The sequence below is a fragment of the Cyprinus carpio genome, unplaced genomic scaffold (assembly GCF_018340385.1).
Source record: "Cyprinus carpio isolate SPL01 unplaced genomic scaffold, ASM1834038v1 S000006809, whole genome shotgun sequence".
Lineage (NCBI taxonomy): Eukaryota > Metazoa > Chordata > Actinopteri > Cypriniformes > Cyprinidae > Cyprinus > Cyprinus carpio.
Genome location: NW_024879395.1, coordinates 737,572 through 759,074, shown reverse-complemented (window position 1 = coordinate 759,074; position 21,503 = coordinate 737,572). Strand labels below are relative to the sequence as shown.

The 21,503-nt window shown below is 39.6% G+C and overlaps 2 protein-coding genes across 2 annotated transcripts in view; both read right to left on the bottom strand.

The window, feature by feature from the left end:
• Window positions 1–307: 307 nt before the first annotated feature.
• The window catches only part of LOC109063959 (oocyte zinc finger protein XlCOF6-like), a 48,251-nt gene continuing 27,055 nt past the window's right edge, over window positions 308–21,503 (bottom strand). Inside the window, exon 4 of the mRNA XM_042756150.1 lies at window positions 308–2,199. Coding sequence (XP_042612084.1) covers window positions 442–2,199 — 1,758 coding nt within the window. The 3' untranslated portion in view covers window positions 308–441. The remainder of the gene's footprint in view (window positions 2,200–21,503) is intronic.
• Window positions 2,305–20,652, bottom strand: LOC109047503 (gastrula zinc finger protein XlCGF57.1-like; the record flags this gene model as incomplete). The annotated part of the gene is made up of 3 exons (XM_042756173.1): window positions 20,257–20,652; window positions 13,593–13,737; window positions 2,305–4,139 (listed from the first exon to the last, which is right to left on the bottom strand). Coding segments are annotated over exons 2-3 (1,890 nt in total), but the record flags the coding sequence as incomplete, so codon positions are not given.

The window sequence follows — 21,503 nt, the reverse complement described above, 5'->3', positions numbered from 1 at the left end:
TATCTATATCTTCTCGGCATCCATCTTCGTTGTTGTCTCTGCGCTATGCGTATAAGAGAGAATGTGCGCTATACTGCCTATACTGAGACTGTCAGATCTTTTTTTTTTTATATATCTATATTTATATATATATATATATATATATTTTTTAGCAGCACAGAAAATCGGCACACTGTTCTCAGAAAGTATGTGTTCTCAAGTCCAAACACTTATTTATTTATTATAATTTCAACATTTTGCCGGCATGTAGTCGCACAGGTGTATTGTCGCACAGAACTTCATCTAATTACTGTAATTTCAGACATGCACACATGTAATTTATGACAGATTAAAGAATATAATTGAGTGAATCTCTTCCCACATGAATGGCAGTGATACGGCTTCTCTTCAGTGTGGATCCTCTCGTGTATTTGAAGATGCGTTGAGCGTTTGAATCTCTTGTCACAGTGTGAGCACTTGTAAGGTGTTTCTGTAGTGTGAACTGTCTGGTGCTGTTTCACTCCAGTGTGGGTTTTCTTGTGTTTGTAAAGGGGTTACTCTTCGTATGAAACTCCTCCCACACTGATCACATGTGTAAGGCTTTTCTCCAGTGTGGAGCCTCATGTGATCATGAAGGCTTTCTTTTCGTTTGAAATTCTTCCCACACTGATCACATGTATATGGCTTCTCTCTACTGTGGGTTTTCTTGTGTGCAATAAGGTTTCCTCTTTGTGTGAAACTCCTCCCACACTGATCACATGTGTACGGCTTCTCTCCAGTGTGGGTTTTCTTGTGTTTGTAAAGGGTTATTCTTCGTATGAAACTCCTCCCACACTGATCACATGTGTAAGGCTTCTCTCCAGTGTGGATCCTCATGTGATCATGAAGGCTTTCTTTTTGTTTGAAATTCTTCCCACACTGATCACATGTATATGACTTCTCTCCGCTGTGGGTTTTCTTGTGTGCAATAAGGGTTCCTCTTTGTGTGAAACTCCTCCCACACTGATCACATGTGTACGGCTTCTCTCCAGTGTGGGTTTTCTTGTGTTTGTAAAGGGTTACTCTTCGTATGAAACTCCTCCCACACTGATCACATGTGTACGGCTTCTCTCCAGTGTGGGTTTTCATGTGATCATGAAGGCTTTCTTTTCGTTTGAAATTCTTCCCACACTGATCACATGTATATGGCTTCTCTCCACTGTGGGTTTTCTTGTGTGCAATAAGGTTTCCTCTTTGTCTGAAACTCCTCCCACACTGATCACATGTGTACGGCTTCTCTCCACTGTGGGTTTTCTTGTGTTTGTAAAGGGTTACTCTTCGTATGAAACTCATCCCACACTGATCACATGTGTACGGCTTCTCTCCAGTGTGGATCCTCATGTGATCATGAAGGCTTTCTTTTCGTTTGAAATTCTTCCCACACTGATCACATGTATATGACTTCTCTCCACTGTGGGTTTTCTTGTGTGCAATAAGTGTTCCTCTTTGTGTGAAACTCCTTCCACACTGATCACATGTGTATGACTTCTCTCCAGTGTGGGTTTTCTTGTGTGCAACAAGGGTTCCTCTCTGTGTGAAACTCCTCCCACACTGATCACATGTGTACGGCTTCTCTCCAGTGTGGATCCTCATGTGATCATGAAGCCTATCTTTTCGTTTGAAATTCTTCCCACACTGATCACATGTATATGCCCTCTCTCCATTGTGGATTTTCATGTGATCATGAAGTCTATCTTTTCGTTTGAAATTTTTCCCACACTGATTACATGTATATGACTTCTCTCCACTGTGGGTTTTCTTGTGTGCAATAAGGGTTCCTCTTTGTGTGAAACTCCTACCACATTGATCACAGGTATATGACTTCTCTCCACTGTGGGTTTTCTTGTGTGCAATAAGGGTTCCTCTTTGTGTGAAACTCCTCCCACACTGATCACATGTGTATGGCTTCTCTCCAGTGTGGATCCTCATGTGTTCATTAAGGGTTCCCTTTTCTGCAAAACTCTTCCCACATTGATCACATGTGTGTGGCCTCTTCCCAGTGTGTCTTTTTATGTGTTTGAAAAGGTTTCCTTTATGTGCGAAACTCCTGCCACACTGATCACATTTGTGTGGCTTCTCTCCAGTGTGGATATTCATGTGGTCTTTAAGGTTTCCTTTGTCTAAGAAACCCTTCCCGCACTGATCACATGTGTGTTGCTTCTCTCCAGTGTGTCTTTTCATGTGTTGTGTTTGATGTTGTTTTTTTTTTGTGTGATTTTTTTTACATTTTTATCATGTGTGTGTATATATGTGTGTAGTGTGTGTATATATGTGTGTATTTTGAGTTTCTTTTAGTCTGAAGCTCTTCCCACATTGATCACATGTATATGGCTTCTCTCCAGTGTGGATCCTCTCATGTATTCTCAAATAGTCTGACCGTTTGAATCTCTTGTCACAGTGTGAGCACTTGTAAGGTGTTTCTGTAGTGTGAACTGTCTGGTGCACTTTCATCGCACCATATGTAAAAAAACTCTTCCCACACTTAGAGCAAACATGATCCTTCACACCGATATGTCTTTTCTGGTGTATCTTTAATGCAACCATCTGAGTAAAACTCTTTCCACATAAATAACATATGTAAGGCTTCTCCTTCGTATGAGCTTTCAGGTGGTCCTTTAGAAATGTTCTACTGCTTTTTTCACAGTTTTCTAGTCTCTCTCTAGAATGAGTAAGCAAATGTTTTTTAAAAACATCATATTTTCTGAAACTCTTTCCGCACTGATCACATGTGTGTGGCTTCTCTCCAGTGTGCATCCTCATGTGTTCGTTATGGGTTTGCTTAAGTCTGAAACTCTTTCCACACTGATCACATGTGTACGGCTTCTCTCCAGTGTGGATCCTCATGTGTAAATCAAGGGCTCCTTTTTGTGAGAAACTCTTTCCACACTGATCACATGTGTACGGCTTCTCTCCAGTGTGGATCCTCATGTGTACATCAAGGGCTTGTTTTTGTGTGAAACTCTTCCCACACTGATTACATGTGTACGGCTTCTCTCCAGTGTGGATCATCATGTGTTCATTAAGAGTTTGCTTAAGTCTGAAACTCTTCCCACACTGATCACATGCATATGGCTTCTCTCCAGTGTGGATCATCATATGTTCATGAAGAGTTTTCTTAAGTCTGAAACTCTTCCCACACTGATCACATGCATATGGCTTCTCTCCAGTGTGGATCATCATATGTTCATGAAGAGTTTTCTTAAGTCTGAAACTCTTCCCACACTGATCACATGTGTGCAGTTTCTCTCCAGTGTGGATCCTCATGTGTACATTAAGGGCTCCTTTTTGTCTGAAACTCTTCCCACACTGATCACATGTATATGGCTTCTCCCCAGTGTGGATATTCATGTGGTCTTTAAGGTTTCCTTTAAACACAAATGCTTTCCCACACTGATCACATGTGTGTAGATTTTCTCCAGTGTGGATTCTCATGTGGTCTTTAAGGTTTCCTTTATGCACAAAAGTTTTCCCACACTGATCACATGTGTGTTGCTTCTCTCCAGTGTGTCTTTTCATGTGTTTGATAAGGTTTCCTTTTTGTGTGAAACTCTTCCCACACTGATCACATGTGTGCGGCTTCTCTCCAGTGTGGATATCCATGTGTCGATTAAGCATTTCTTTTAGTCTGAAGCTCTTCCCACATTGATCACATGTATATGGCTTCTCTCCAGTGTGGATCCTCTCATGTATTCTCAGATATTCTGATCGTTTGAATCTTTTGTCACAGTGTGAACACTTGTAAGGTGTTTCTGTAGTGTGAACTGTCTGGTGCACTTTCATTGCAGCATATGTAAAAAAAGTCTTCCCACACTTAGAGCAAACATGATCCTTCACACCGCTGTGTCTTTTCTGGTGTATCTTTAAAGCAGCCATGTGACTAAAACTCTTTCCACATAAATAACATATGTAAGCCTTCTCCTTCGTATGAACTTTCAGGCGGTCCTTCAGGAAATGTGGTCTAAAAAATGTTTTACTGCTTTTAACTGCTTTCTTTTCACACTCAGGCCATGTTTTCTCTCTTCTTGTCAATGAGCATCTCCAGGATGATTCTTCAGTTTTGACATTATGGTTCTCCCCTTCTTTAATCAGTTCTTCAATCTCCTTGTTCTCTTCTATCAAGTCTAAAATTAAAGTAAAAATGTTATTAAAAAAATAAAAGTTTTCAGAAAATCTATTAAAAAAATAAATGAAAGGAAAAAACGTGCAACTTGAGAAAACAGTAGAAAGTGTAAACATTTTGATGCATTCATTTGAATTGGGTACATTTATTACTATTTATAAAATATTACAGGCACAGGTTTTGTAGTGAGAAGTATTACTAAATGTTTAGTAAGTATAAGCCAGTTATGCAAATTGCAAAAATTGTGAGCCAGAATTAAATAAATATAAAAATGATGCTGTTCAGATAATATTTCTTCATATAAAATTGATTTGTATATCAAAAGGAGGGCCTTATACAGCCTTAAGTACTAGGGGTGGGATGAGTTCTCTTGAAGACCTTACAGACATATTTACATTACACTGGCTCATTTACCAGTAGTTGTATGTAAGATATTTTATGTTCACCTGCGAATACAATATGCTTAATGTTACCTGAAGTTAACAGGACGCTCCAGTGTTTAACTTGTCACCTATCTGAACAAGAGGTCGACTGATATGGGTTTTTCACTGGCCGATGCCAATATTTACAAATTAGGGCAGCCGATATATGATGCCGATTTTTTGGCTGATATGTTTGGTCGATTTTCTTTTCTTTTCTTTTTTTTCATTCATCTCATAAGAGTGAGTTTGAGCAAATGATTATTGAAGGGTACAAGATAGTAATAGTAGTAGTAGCCAAATTGGAGTAATAATAAATGGTTAAAAACTTAAGTACCTTCTCAAAACAGTTGTATAGGAAACACTGGACACTCCTATAAGTCAAATAGCCATAGTGATAACAAAAATAAAATATTTCACACATATTACACAGCCTGCTGTTCATAACTGCTTAAGAGTGCACTAGCCATGAGCGATGATATTGTGGAGGATATTGTCGGAGCTACACACACATTTCATGAGGAAAGTTAACATGTACGTTATAATCATACCTGTCAACACTCCAGTTTTTCCCAGGAGTCTCCCGTATTTCACACCCATCTCCCGCCCACCTCCCGTTTTGTTATTTCTCCCGGGAAACTCCCGTTATTTGAATGGCCCTACCTCGTTATATGAATAATCACATCAATACATTATTTCAAGGTTGTCCAGTTGCCAGACCTTGTATGAAACGCATCCTTCTCACACAATAGATATATCATACAATTTTGAACCCATTTGTGACCTCAACCTGGCAACCTACAGCTCTGTTGCGCAGTTGATATCGGGGCAGGTAGACGGGGGGAATTTGAATCAAGTGTCACTAAAAAATGGCATTAGAAAGCTCAGGCGGTGCTACGGCGAAAAAAAATTAATATAGCTGCAAATATAACAACAGCTGGTCAGAGGAATTTAATTTCTTATCACGAAGCAGCATCGACAATTCCCACGCTTTTTGCAAAGTATGTCGCACTCATTTCAGTATAGGACACGGTGGGAAAAACGACGTAACGCAGCACAATAAATCCCAATGGCACAATCTCGCTTTTGAGGCACAAAGGGGCACACCCGCGATTTCAAACTTTATCAAAGTCTGCTACTTACAATTATAATTTTGGACGTAAGAAACACTAGGAAACGCCTTCATGTTAAATACATGAAGTAATTTACCTAATGTATTTAACATGAAGGTGTTTCCATGTACTTCAAGTACATGAAATTTCTTGTTATATGTTCCACATGCACCACATTGTTTCCTTTTATGTAATATAAAATTTGTTATAATAAAGATAAAGAAAAAAGAAACATGAATAAGTCTCATTATTATCACAATAATTCTTAGAAATAATTATGTATTATGTATTTACTTATGAGTATTTAACTTGCCTCTGACCCGCCCCAAACCCAACCCCCATCTGTCGAGTCCCGTCCCCGCAAACAATCCGCATCAATGCTTAGCTGTCCGCTGGTGCACCTGCATATAAATCGGCCTAATTTGCAGCACAATCTGCCGATGCCGATTAATAAAAAAATGCCAAAAATCGGCCGATTAATCAGTTGGCCAATCAACCGGTCAACCTCTAATCTGAAGATTAATCAGTCTGCCGATCAATCAAGTTGATCATTCTCACATGTTTTAAGCCTTGTCAATTTAAATATTCAAGTGTTTAAAGCCATTCAAGCATGAGACATGAAAAGAGATTTCAGTGCAGTACTCTCGCGCTGTGATAGACCGGTTTCTGTTAAAGCCATTCAAGCATGAGACATGAAAAGAGATTTCAGTGCAGTACTCTCGCGCTGTGATAGACCGTTTCTGTATATGTATGTATATTCATCATCTGCTTTTCGTACAAGGCACTGGCAGTATTTTCACAAACTTGTAAGTTACATGCTTAGAGCAGAACCATACATCCTTCCTTTATATCTCTACATGGCTCCCTGCAGTACAACACTGATTCTTCAATCACGCCATCTAGTGGTCTGTGATGGATGCAAACACAACTGCTACAACTGATAACGGAGTGCTAAAGTGGGTACTGTGAGTCATTAAGAGGTAATCAAAATATGTAAAATTAATATTTTGCATTCAATTATTTACTTATCAGGTAAGTGGCCGCATAAGCAGGAAAATTATGCAGTGTAGCCTTTATCACCCAGCAGAGGTTTCTTCTGTAAAATAATCTGCTGACTGTACGCTATCCCTCAGCCTTGCCGCGCCCCCCAGTTTGGGAACCAGTGCTTTATTCTTTTAAAAGGATACATTAATCGTGTTTATTATTATTCTTTTTTTTATTAAAGTGGAATTCAGTTTACTAAATGTAAATTTGACTGACTGCTTCACTTCCACTTCAAAGGGATATTTGTGTTGTTTATTATTTATTTTTATTTATACTATTTATAATTTTTGTGCAATTACTTGCCTTGTTTTCCTGGAACATTCAATGACGTCACTAAACGATGATGACAACTATAAGAACATCGTTCACAAGTTTCTGCATGGACCTAACTATACAGCCTAGGTTTTCGATCCCTGGGTCAAAAATGGGTCACCAGGATGATTTAAGGCAAATATATGTAAGTTACATTAAAAAATAACTGTTTCCATAAAAATAAAATACAATGATTATCTATATAAAGAAGGTATAAATATGCGAAATATATCTGATAAATAATTAACAGATATAAAACAGATGGCGATCTGCAAACAAGTTCACGGAAGGGAAACCAAGATGACATGTATCCTGTTTGTTTGCTTAATTACAAAAACACAAATGTTCTTTTTTATTGCGAGTGTGCAAAAATAAAAGTAAACATTTACATTTAAGTCATTTAGCAGATGCTTTTATCCAAAGCTACTTACAAATGAGGACAATGGAAGGAATCAAAATCAACAAAAGAGCAATGATACGCAAGTGCTATAACAAGTCTCAGCTTAACGTAGTACACATAGAAAGGTGTATTTTTTTTATTATTATTATTATAGGCTATAGGCCTAATAAATAAAAAGAAAACACATAGAATAGAAAAAGAATTAAGCAAACTAGGGTTGGAGGCTTTTTTTGCTTTTGTTAATTGTGTAATAAAAAGAAAATAAATTAAAATTAAATTTATGCATTTAGCAGACGCTTTTATCCAAAGCGACTTACAGTGCATTCAGGCTATCAATTTTTTACCTATCATGTGTTCCCGGGGAATCGAACCCCCAACCTTGCGCTTGTTAACGCAATGCTCTACCACTTGAGCTACAGGAGCAAAATAAATAGATAGAATACAAAAAGAATAGAGAGGCTAGTGTTATATTTTTTTAACACTTTGCAGGTTGTCTTACTCTTATCTGTATGACCAAAAATGAAGTAGCTTATTTAATGTGTCAGCTGTTTAATCGCACCGGCGCCTCTCGCACATGCACCACATATTCTAGCAATTCAAACTTGCCATCACAGTCTGTTCATTATAGGGCTGCTCGATTATGGCAAAAAATCATAATCACAATTATTTTGGTCAATATAAGTGATTTATTTAAAAAAGTGATACATATCAAATATGTATTTTCTGTAAATAAGATTATGACATCTACATTGTAGAGACCAGCAGAATTTCAAACAAACAAACAAAAAGTCCTCAAAATTACTGAAAATTATTGAAATTATTGAAAATAATTAAACTGTCAGTAATACAAAAGCAAGGTTTCTGCCAGTGCGCCAGCAAGCCCCTTGTCAGAGAGCCTCCACATTCTTCCCAGAAGTCCACGACGAGCTAACTAAGTCGTGGCGCGCCCCCTACTCAGCGCACCTGCGTACTTCATCTTCCTCTTCCCTCACCTCGCTTGACGGCGCCGAAGAAAAGGGGTACAAACAACTGCCGCCGCTGGACGAGTCTGTGGCCGTGCATCTCTGCCCACCCACGGCCATTGGATGGAAGGCCAAGGCCAACCCTCCGTCCAAGCCCTGCCGTATGACGTCGGCGCTCGCCGGGTGCACTTATTCATCGGCAGGAAAAGTGGCCGCGGCACTTCACTCCATGGCAGTGTTACAAGTCTTCCAAACCAAACTCCTCGCCGCCTCCGACGAGTCTGGCCTGGACGCCGCAATGCTCAGGGAGCTGAGAAGCGCGACGGACTTGGCACTACGTGCTACTAAGAGCACTGCCCAGGCCATAGGACGCTTGATGGCTAGCCTGGTTGTCCTGGAGTGTCACCTATCATTAAACCTGATGGAGATCAAGGACGCTGACAAAGTCCAGTTCCTGGATGCGCCGTTCTCCCCCAGCGGCCTCTTTGGACCAGCGGTGGAAGGGTTCACCAAACGCTCCACTGAGGCACAGAAGTCGTCCCAGGTGATGCGACACTTCCTGTCAAAGCGTGCTTCATCTGCTGCTGCCAGTCGCCCCAAGCAAGCGCCGGCTCACCAGCCTCCAAAGCAAGCGCCGGCTCACCAGCCTAAGAAATCCAAGCCTCAACACCGTTCTCGCTCGGCCACCAGACGGTTTCAGTTTCCTAAGCGCCAGGGATCCCGGCCCAAGATAGCGCTGGACTCCGCGCCGCCACCGTCATCCTGATCTACAGGCAAGAAAAAGGAGGGGGCTAAGTCTCGCCACGGCCAGACCACCCCCCAAAATGCCCCGTGTGTTCTGCCGTCCACCTCGTCCAGTTCCAGGTGACGACGAAATTGTATTTGCTGTGAGCGATGGGCCCATTCTAGCGCCCAGACAGCAAAGCACTGTGATAGTGCACAATATAAAAAACACACCCTTTCACAAAAAGAGCAGTTTTCCTCTCATATCACTCATGAGTGCTATGTCCCCATGCAGCGGACAAGCACTCGAGCTAATTCAACCCCTGTCCATCCGGGCTACACGATGGCAAGCCATTCCCAGAGTGTCAGATTTGGTTATGGGAATAATAAATCATGGCTACTCCCTACAGTTCGCACGACGACCCCTGCGATTCTGCGGGGTGGTCACCACTTCAGTACACAACGAGAACGCACACGTTCTGCGTGCCGAAGTGGAAAATCTGCTGGTGAAAGGAGCCATAGAAGTCATTCCCCCAGCTCATCGCGACTCAGGGTTTTACAGCCGGTACTTTCTAGTTCCTAAGAAGGATGGCGGGCTGCACCCCATCCTCGATCTAAGATGTCTGAACCACGTCTCATGAGACGGCACTTCAGAATGATCACACTGAAACAAATCCTTTCGCAAATACACTCAGGGGATTGGTTCTTTTCACTGAATCTGAAAGATGCTTACTTTCACATCCAGATAGCCCCCCGTCACAGGCTATTCTTGAGATTGCCTTCGAGGGTGTGGCTTACCAGATCAGGGTCTTTGGCTCCTCGCACGTTTACAAACTGCATGGATGTGACTCTCTCCCCTCTCAGGCAGAAGGGAATCCGCATTCTCAATTACCTCGACGACTGGCTGGTTCACTGTCTCCCAGCCAACGAATGCCATTTCTGGGAACAATGCTTGACTCGGTGACAATGAGGGCAACGATGGTGAAGGAGCGCGCCGCGACTCTACAACGACTCGCGTCCTCTTTCAAAATAGGTACTTCTCGCCCCCTAACGATGTTCCACAGGCTGCTGGGCCTTATGGTTAGGGATCCCTCCAGTATTGGCTGAAGCCGCGGGTGTTCCGCCTCATGCGTGGCGTCACAGACGCTTGAATATCAAGGTAAGTCAGGACTGCATTTCGGCCCTGACCCCTTGGAGGAACATCCAATGGATGGAACAGGGTGCCCCATTTGGTATGGTCTGCAGAAGGAAAGTAATCTCAACAGATGCGTCCAACACAGGATGGGGCGCACTGTACGAGGGGAAACCCGCTTTCGGCCGATGGTTGAAAGAGGAGAGCAAGCTTCACATCAACTGTCTTGAGATGATCGCAGTTCAGCGAGCCTGCCAGAGCTTCCTGTCAGACCTAAAGAGCCATCATGTGCTGGTCAGATCAGACAGCATGACAGTGGTGTCATACATAAATCACCAAGGCGGGCTGTCATTGACGCGACTCTTCAGGCTAACATCACGACTGCTGGAATGGGCCCAGAACAACCTGGGTTCCCTGAGGGCAGTTCACCTACCAGGCAAACAAAACCAGGGCGCGGGCATGCTGTCGAGAAGCGGAGTCCCCTCAGAAGAGTGGAGGCTTCACCCGCAGACATTTCAGAAGATATGGGTGATCTTTGGCGAAGCGGAAATAGACCTCCTTGCCTCAAAAGACAACTCTCATTGCAAACATATTTTTCCAAGTTCGAGGACCCGTTGGCGCAGGACTGGCCCAACCGCCTTCTTTATACTTTTCCTCCGATTCCTCTGATTCCCCAAGTAATCAGGCGGGTCATGGATCAGAGATGCAGAGTTCTTGTGGCCCCGCTCTGGGAAAACCAACATTGGATAGCCGACCTGTCACAGATGCTGACGTGGCCCATTCCTCTGAGACGGAACCTCCTTTCTCAGGTGGGTGGAACAATTTGGCACCCACAACTAGAGCTGTGGGCTCTGCACCTTTGGTCGCTCAACGGGAACCCATGGGACTCCCTGAGTGCGTACTAGACACTATTTCACAGACACTATTTCACTATTTCAAAACACCTCTACACCTCTAAGTGGTCGGTGTTCTCCGCATGGTGCTCAGACCATGGCGAGGACTCTGCCTCCTGTGACGTATCAGTGATACTGTCATTTTTACAAGAGCTCTTGGATAGGGGACGGTCCCCCTCCACGCTCAAGGTCTACGTAGTGACTATAGCAGGCCAGGCAGTGGGCAAAAACGACCTTGTCGTTCGATTTATGGGAGGTGCCAGAAGGCTTAATCCGCCTCGCCCTCTCACTATCCCTTCATGGGACCTGCCCACAGTGCTGAGAGCCTTAAAGGGTGCCCCCTTTGAGCTGCTACAATCCATCAGCCTGAAGGCCCTGCTCTGCTACTAGCACTAGCATCTGTAAAGCGCGTGGGCGATTTGCAAGCACTCTCGATAGGCCCTAGTTGCCTGGAATTCGTGCCTAACGACTCGAAGGTCGTCCTGAAACCAAGGCATGGCTACATACCAAAGATGCTCTCCACACCCTTTAGAGCACAAGTGGTTAGATCGAGAGCTGAATCTACTATGTCCTGTAAGGGCACTGAAAGCCTACACGGAGCACTCTGCGCCGATAAGGCAATCAGAACAGCTCTTTGTATGCTTTGGAGGCCACACCAAAGGGTTGCCGGTCTCAAAGCAAAGGCTTTCTAAGTGGATTGTGGATGCGATTCAGCTAGCCTACTTTTCCTTGGGCCTGCAATGCCCCATTGGAGTAAGAGCCCATTCGATGAGAGTAGTCTCTTCGTCTTGTGCATGGTCTAGCGGTATGACTATTGCAGAAATTTGTGCGGCGGCCGGTTGGAACTCGCCGTCCACATTTGCTAGATTTTATAATCTAGACATCCCGGCACTTCATGCTAGGGTACTTTCTGTGTAAGGTCACCTTTTGTTCCTCAGTCTCATGCTCTTGGCCATTCTTTGCCCAAGACTCAAATCTGCTTGTGTGAGCTCTGTCCCTTAGGCGCCAAGGCGATACGAGCATGGGACGATCAAGATAGACCAGAAATAACCTCACTGAGCTTATTCTGCTGCTAGTTGCTATTGTATAATTGCATTGGTCGTTCCCCCCTTCTTAGCACGGCGTGACTTAACTGGGGTCCCATAGCGTCTTCGATGCAGTACGAGTGAAGTATTGAAAGGGAACATACTCGGTTACTAACATAACCTCAGTTCCCTGAAATACGGGAACGAGTACTGCGTTCCTTGCCGTGCTAAAAGGCTGCACGATTCAGTCGTCGCTTCAGTCAAAGTAACCTGAACGGCTGTGGTGAAGCAGCCGCTTATGTAGCCAGACGCCCCGCCCATTCTGGCGGGCTTTGACTGGGCTCCGCTGCCATAGGTTCGTGCAGCACCGCTGCTGAGCCATTGGTTCATTTTTATACACTGCACGAACAGATGGACGTGCAGTTTCACTGCGTGATTGAATAAGGCTTCAGTTCAGGAGAAAAAAGGGTTTTTTCCCATAGCGTTTTTCCCAGTACTCGTTCCTGAACCGAGGTTACGTTAGTAACTGAGTACGTTCTTTTAATTGTTATGTTTTTTTATTTGTTTTGATTTTGGCTCACATTTTCACTATCTCAACAAATTAGAATACTTTATAAGACCACTAAAAATTTTTTTTTTTTTTTTTTTTTTTTTTTTTTAAATTGTTGGCCTTCTGGAAAGTATGTTCATGTACTGTACATGTACTTAATACTTGGTAGGGGCTCCTTTTGCTTTAATTACTGCCTCAACTCGGCATGGCATGGAGGTGATCAGTTTGTGGCACTGCTGAGGTTCTCTCGGTTGGTTGTGCATCTTTTTCTTCCACACTTTTTCCTTCCACTCAACTTTCTGTTAACATGCTTGGATACAGCACTCTGTGAACAGCCTGCTTCTTTGGCAATGAATGTTTGTGGCTTACCCTCCTTGTGAAAGGTGTCAATGATTGTCTTCTGGACAACTCTCAGATCAGCAGTCTTCCTTTTGATTTTGTTGTTTGTTGATTAAAATTGTTGTGACATTTTGAAGGCTCAGGAAACCTTTGCAGGTGTTTTGAGTTGATAAGCTGATTGGCATGTCACCATATTCTAATTTGTTGAGATAGTAAATTGGTGGGTTTTTTGTTAAATGTGAGCCAAAACCATTACAATTAAAAGAACCAAAGACTTAAACTACTTCAGTCTGTGTGCACTGAATTTATTTAATACACGAGTTTCACAATTTGAGTTGAATTACTGAAATAAATTAACTTTTCCACGACATTCTAATTTATTGAGATGCACATGTATGTCTTTTCCTTTTGAAGAGGCCACTTTTGATTATTAGAGCATTAGTGACTTATGTACTGTTAATGCCTTTAACCACAAGTGCCAGTACGCCAAGTAACGGCTTCAAGTTTTATAAACTTAGTGAAGAATGAAGAGTATACACCAACCTATTTGTTCTTCAGTATCTTCCTGTTTTATTCCGCAGGGTTCTGGATCAGTCATGTTTTCAGCTTTCTTTCATAAACTCTTTCATTAACTGTTGTGGGAGGAGCTGAACTGTTGGTAAATACCTGTGTGGTTGGAGGAGCAGATCTGCCAAAATCAAAAATAAATCAGTTATCAAATTGATGCTTTCATTAATTCACACACTTTATGTGATATTGCTTAATAACTTAAAATATACAAAAGCTCAACAGAAAGTATTCTGGGTCAGTATCACCATAATGTGCCTTTCTACCTTCACAATGCTCAAAAATCTTGGTTTTAATTTCCCATTCTCTTTATGTCATATCATAAATAGTAGACACGTAAGTACTCAAGAACTATAGAAACATATTAGCTGAGCTCCCACAGCTTTTTTTTTTGTTTTTTTTTAGAAAATTATTGGCCATTATTTGAAATATAAACCATAATGTCTATTGTAATATGTATATTACTGTTAAATACATTTCCATTGCAAAATTAAGATGCAATTTATATTTTCTGAAAGGTATGATTTCCCTTTCCTAAACAGGGTTATTAAAATAATATAATAATAGTAATAAATAATATAATTACATCCTCATTCACATTGATAATCCCCTCACAACTAATTATAGTACAGTATAGTCAAAAGTTTGCACACACTTCTTATTCGTGTCCAAACTTTTGACTGGCATTCTTTTTTATTGAACTAAAGTTGTATAAAATCAATATCACATTTGCAATCGTGCTGAAAGTTGGAAAAACATCACTCTTGGTCGTGTGATGTTGCATATATTATATAGAATATTTATCTTTTTTTTCTACCGCAGTATGTTTGCTCATGTCTATTTCTTTGTGTGTGCTGTTGCGCTTATAGTTTTGATTTCTCCATGAGTCAGACAGGCTGCGCGAGCCTCAACTGACGCGACATTGATACTGTCAATACATTATCCGTTATTAGTCACCATTTTTACTGAAAGTAATAAAATCAGAATCATTCTCGCCAAAGTTTCAGTGATGCCCTAATTATTGTTTGTTATTAAAATTTTAATCAGGTAACTCGTCCGGTCGGGCAAGTAAAATTCTCTTTCACTTGCCCCTTAACAAAATCCACTTGCCCGGACAAGCGTTAATAGCCCCTTTCACACTGCACGTTGGACCCGGAAAATTGCCGGAACATTGCCAGGTCGCCTTCTGTGTGAACGCAAACACATCCCGGGATTGATCCCGGGTTGGGGACCTAGTAACATTGCCGGGTTCAGTCCTGGAACGAGCGCTGTGTGAACAAAAGCCAGAACTAATGCCGTGTCGTAGTGATGACGCACGTTATCGCACGACTCTTTTAGAGTGTTTTGAAGGCAGATCAACGTTCGCGACGAAACAAATACATGTGCAAACTGTAATGAAGCAGAGATCAGTTAGTTCCTTTCCGCGCTGAAGCTGAGATCGTTCGCCAGCTTAAGTGATAGTTAACGTGCCTAGCGTTTTCGACTCGTACATTACACGTCACACCCTGATATCACGTGTCTTCACGGGACCTTTACGGGTTGTGTGTGAACACATGCACATATTCCGGGTAATCACTGGCAGTGTGAAAGGGGCAAAATCTAGCGACCCGGGAACAATTGCCGGAACACATTACCCGTGTATTTTCCGGAATCGCAGTGTGAAAGGGGCTAATGTCGAGCTCTGAAACTCAAATGGAAAAAAAATATGCCAACTGAAGTCACCCACTGAGTGGATTCCCCATTTCGAAAGGGTGGACAACCATTCAAGGGACATGGACAGACTCTTGATTTAATTAAATAAAAATATATTTTTTATTACCAAATGATCAATATACTAAAATTGAGTAATCTCTTATTTAACAAAATATTAATAGGGAGACATTTCTTTTTACTTTGCATTTTTCATTGTATTTTTAGTAGTACATGAGTTAGTACCTGTTTACATTTAATTAAGGTGGACTAGATGAGACTGTAATACAAATATTTGAGTTTGCCAGGTGCATACAACATTTATGACAGGTTTTCATGAAAGTGTTGGTCAGTTTGTCTGCTTGACAATCCCATTTTGCAATATATGACAGAATATCGCAATATATTTAAAAATCACAATAATATTGTATTGTAACACAAGTATTGTGATAATATTGTATCATACGGCTTCTGGTGATTCCCACACCTACAGCCTCATATGATTACAGAACTTTAAAAAGGCAACGATTTATAGGGATGGGGACTCAACTCCAAAAGCTCACTGTGCTTACAGACACGTTTGTAGAGCGCTTTGATCCGCAGCTGTTTACCACCACTATTTTGATACCAAATACGAACATTGCTAATATTTTTTTTCTCTCTCTCTCAGCATAGTGAGTATCTTTACACAGAAATGCAGTCTTTCATAGACATATTCGTTAAGCACAATATTGTATGCATTCACTTCTGTAGCCTATAGATTTATGCTCAAGCAAGTGGCAAAACATGTAAACAGCCTAAAGTCTATTTTTCTTACATTAAAAGTAGTAGGCTATCACAAACATTTAAAATTAATACTTAGTTACCATCAACAGAAACAGCCGTCTTGTGCCTTTTCTTTGCATTTACATCCTAATTACAAGTAGGCTAATCCTGCTGGTCATAAAGAACTTTGTTTTTCGCACTCCATGAGTGCCATCTTGCTGTGTTTATCTAAATGTGAAGGGTAGCCTATTTTTCCTTGCTTTACCCCTATAGCTAAAAAGATGTGTGAAAGACAGTAAACTTTAATTATATGCATTTATGGTGCAATTAATACATTTCATATCAATCCATGTTCATTTTTACCATGATGCACTAATTCAGCTTGTGCAGCACAGCAAAAATAGACTCAGTGCGGAAATGACCGCTGCGCTTGGAACGTATTGCTGGCCTGCATTGGTGTGCAGAGTGAATGCTCACCATGGGGACGGAAAATAATACATACTGCAAACAGAGTATGTGTGAAACGGGGCGTGCGTCGGATAGCAGGAGCTGTCGCAGGAACAACTTTTTTCACATACTTAATCCTACGTGATGATTACTTTAGAAATAAATAACAGTCCGTCACAGTAAATTTAGTTTGTAATTATACATGCTTCTGTGACAGCTTTGTAGTTTAAATGATATTTTTATGCAATATTATTATGTTTAATGCAATCAATCTACATTTGGTTTTCCAAGGTTAACCTGTTTGCTATTTGTGCTTTTTGTGTTCAATCATTAAACTAATTTTAAATATTTAAAAACTCACATAATAAACAAGAATAAACAAATCAATAAGTGTACACGTATGTATTTGTGTGTGCATTGTATTTATTATTAATATCAATGCTGTTTAAGACAATGCATTTAGCGCCATCCCTTGACCATTATAGTGTCAAAAATTCATTAAAGAATACCTTCTTTCTTATTTAATTCTGACACGATCCACCACAGCTTTTTTCGCGACTTTTCCTTCTATAAAAATATGTCGACAAAAGCTTACAACATTGATAGCACATTTAAAGGTAATGTCGCCACTAAATTGGACAGTCTCGCTAAATGGAGTCTAGTGATTTTTGCGGGTTTTACGTGTATCGGCATCGGCCGATACGTGGCTGCTGCGTTCGCCGATAGTTTTTTCCCGGCATTATTTACAGACAGGCGTCCACAGGCAGCTCTGTGTTGCTGGAGGTGCTGCAGTTCACGTGCAGCCCATGCACTGCCCCTCCCCCACTAGCAGAACGCTGGAAGCCTGCTCTGGTAAATTTTTAATTTTCAAAGCATCTTTTAACTGTTTGACTTAGCGGATATATTGCCATACACTTTAAAAGTGGAAACACGTTGCTCTATATGTGCGGCTGTGCTTTCCACACATTTTTAGACGTGATATGTGAACGGCCCCTAATTCATAATAAACTGAGAATCTACTTGGTTTAAAATTGTATTTGTTTTGTTTAAAATGGAGATCACAATTACATATATCAGACAACTACACAGAATAACATGTACCAGTCTATTTAAAAAAAAAAAAAATACTGATTTGTATCATTAATTCAAACTGTTTAAAATTTATTAATTCAGTCTCATTCATAAATACCTGTTTAATTAATGGATGATTCACTGTTTTTTTTTTCGTGAATCTCTTGAGTCTTCTTGAATAAATGATTGAATAAATAAAAAATTAAAGGTCGATTTTGCCACCTACTGGAGTAATGTAATCAGCACAATCTTTATTTGAAGAGACTCCTTTCACTTTAGCCATTTTATTGGTTATTGCTTAAAATTGGCAAGAATAAAAGGAAGAAATATTCATTCTTCAAGTATTTGAAGAACAGCACTGAACTCTTTTACTTGTTCTACCTCACGTTTTTAATATTTGTTAAATATTGTTTATCTACTTGTTCTACCTCACCTGTTTTTACTATTTGTTAAATATAGTTTTTTTTAAGTTCAATAAATGTTCCTTTTTTTAAACTGAGACTTGTAACATTTGGTATCATCATTGTGTCATTTTTATGATGTAAATTGAGTGAGCAAAAGCAGTATCGGCTCCAAATATCGGCTCAAGAAAATCGGCAGCCTGTATCGGTCATCGGCTTAGGCTGATGGAAAAAAATCAGTATCGGCACTAAAAAATCCATATCGGTCGACTCCTATGGTTGGAGTTGGGAGTTGGAGTCATCTCCAAAAAACCTGGAATCGAACACCCTTAGCGATTTAATTTAAATGAGCACAGATGAGAAGAATGGCGGAGGGAGTGAAGGAGACGCGCTCAATGAAAACACACACTTGCCCCTAGAGGGCGCTGACGCTGCCGTTACCATATGTGTCCCTGTAAACAAAGCAGCTGCGCTACTTTCTGAACTGTGCCTGGGTCCTAAATTCTATGTGATCATTTTCAATACTATTTAGGGCAGATATGGTGGATAGTACTATGCACATTGGGACGCCGGGCGTGTCAATGGTTTAAACAGTCTTTTAGATATTTATATTCACTTTAGCCTTCACCATGGCACCAAATTAATAAACACTTAATAACCATTTATTTTCACACTTTATTTATTTTTTTAATCTAACCTATAACATGTCCTATCTATACATTAACTGATTTTTATTATTGTTTGGTAACACTTAACACTTTCACAGGCATTGACAAGTTATCTCGTCTTTTAGAAGACAACGCTTCCCCGCCAAAGATGAGTTTTTATGGCTTTTTGTGTTTTCACTGATACACTCTGGGCCGCTATTACACATCTTCTGAATAAGTACAAAACCTCATGAACAAAAACACTGGTGAACAGGACATAGAAACGAGTGATCTCTTATGTAAACAGATCATCAGCAATAGACAGCATATAAATGAAAACTGCATATAGTTACGGAGTAAACTGTTGATCCAGGAAGTGGTATATGTCTGTGCAAGCTTTGGAGGTGTTGATGGAAGTGATTTACTGTATTTATGCTTTTATAATCATACTGAATGTGATTTTCTCACCTTTTTGCTCAAAACTATACATTTTTTATGAAACCTGTTATATTCAAGTGTTGATAAAAAAAAAGAATGCTTTAAGCTAGTGTATTTATGCTTTTATAATCATTATATAATATTATATATATTATATATATATATATAAAGTAAAGGCTCTGATCTTTTACTTCTGATCTCTGATGACTGCATTTATTAATCTTAGTTCATGTTGATTTCAACTTTTAATAATACATTATGAAATCAAAAGTTGTGTCTGGTAATATTATTCAATGGAGCTAACATTAACTAACAATACATAGTTGTATTTTTATTAATCAACATAAACAAAAAAATTATTAACTACTGCAACAATTAGCTTTTGCACATTGTTAGTTAATTTTACCCTGCTTTAACTAATGTTAACAAATGGGGCCTTATTGTAAAGTGGTACCAACTGTAATTTGGTTCATTTGAACTTAATCTTTTGTTTACTTTATTGTTTACTTTGTTTACTTTATATTTTTGTGTATTTTATAAATAAAGTATTCCTTTAGTAAAAGATCAACTATTGTTGTTACCTAATGTACATACAGTTTTATAGGCTATAAATAATCACATAATAAGCCTGTTAAATAGAGTCTGAAGCTAAATTATTTAAAAACCTTGTGTAAAATAATTGTGCTTGTAAATGTCTCCTTATATCCCCTTATTAAGCTAGAACACATAATAAAATAAATAAATAAATAAAAATGCATTGCGCCCCTATTTTTTATTTTTTTTATTTTTTAATGCGCTCATAAATTTTTCAACTTAGGAGCACATGTGCTCCTTGAGAAAAAGGTAGCGTCAAGACCTGAAACGTTCAAAAAACCAAACAATGATGTGACCAAAAATCAATTAATTTCAATTCAGTTTGTTATTCTTATTGTTTGGGTGGTCTTACGGCATATGCATGCGTATACAGGACAAAATTATGTCTTATATACGAGACGATTCCGTGATAATTCAGAATGCTTGGCAACCCAGGTGCTAGGCTAAATGTTTATGTCTGTTAGCAGATGCCAGAAAAAACGCACAAATAATGCTGTACCAGATGAAAACAATACAGAAATGACACTGTAACATGTTGCTTTACCAAGCTGTATCTTTATAACTGTATTATTAAACAAATGATCTCACCTCAGAAGATTTAAAGATGTGTTATGGCTCTAGCGGTAACTTCTTTTATGTTAATAGCGGCTGGCAAGAGATGTCCGGTTCGCGAACGAATCGTTCTATTTAACCGGATCTTCTTAGTGAACCGGTCGAACCAGTTCACCAAATCGAACTGAATCGTTTGAAACGGTTCGTGTCTCCAGTACGCACTAATCCACACATTACCTACATTATTCGATTTATAAACGTGGCTAACACTCCCTCTGACTCGAATTAAACCAATATTCAGTTACTTCAACAGTACACTGACTGAACTGCTGTGAAAAGAGAGCTGATCGATGATAATGAGCGCGAGCTGAGCAGCTGATGGACTGAGCATGAGTGCAGCGAACGTACACACGCCCACTGCTAGAGCAATTCTCGTTCTCGAGTCAAGAATCGGATCACCGGTTCTATGGCAAGCCGTTTTGACTTTTATTTATTCCCAGGATATAAATTTTTGATATCAACAATTCAATTTTTACTAGTTAAAATGTTAATTCTTGATATCAGAAATTAGATTTCTACTAGTAACGATGTTAATTCTTGATATCAAGTGACTTCATCACTCACAGAAACTGAATTCTTGATATCAGCAACTATATTTCTATTATTCTTGATATCTATAATTTATATCCTGGGAATGGCAATAGCCAAGCCGTATTGACTTTATTAATTTGCAGGATATGAATTCTTGATATCAACAGTTCAGTTTTTACTAGTTAAAAAAGCTGATATCAGCAAACTGGATTTCTATAGTAACAATTGCAATTTTTGATATCAACAATTGAATTTTCACTAAATATGTTAATTCTTGATATCAACAATTCAGTTTTCACTAGTTAAAATGCTAAATATTGATTTCAAGGAATTAAATTTCAACTAGTAAAAAGTTATAATTCTTATTATCTGTTATTTTATTTTCACTAGTTCTTATTATCTGTTATTTTATTTTCACAAAAACCTTTATTTTTGATACCAGTAATCACATGGTTACTAGTACAGATGTCTGTTCTTGATATCAACAATTTATAGTACAGATGTCTGTTCTTGATATCAACAATTTAATTCTTGATATATTATTTAATTTTCACTTGTTAAATGTCACCATAGGCTGCCATTCAAATTGAATTGCTGATATCAAGAATTACTTTCTTACTAGTTGAAATTCCAATTTCACATATCAGAAATACAATTCTTACTAGTAAAAACCTTTATTTTTGATATCAGTA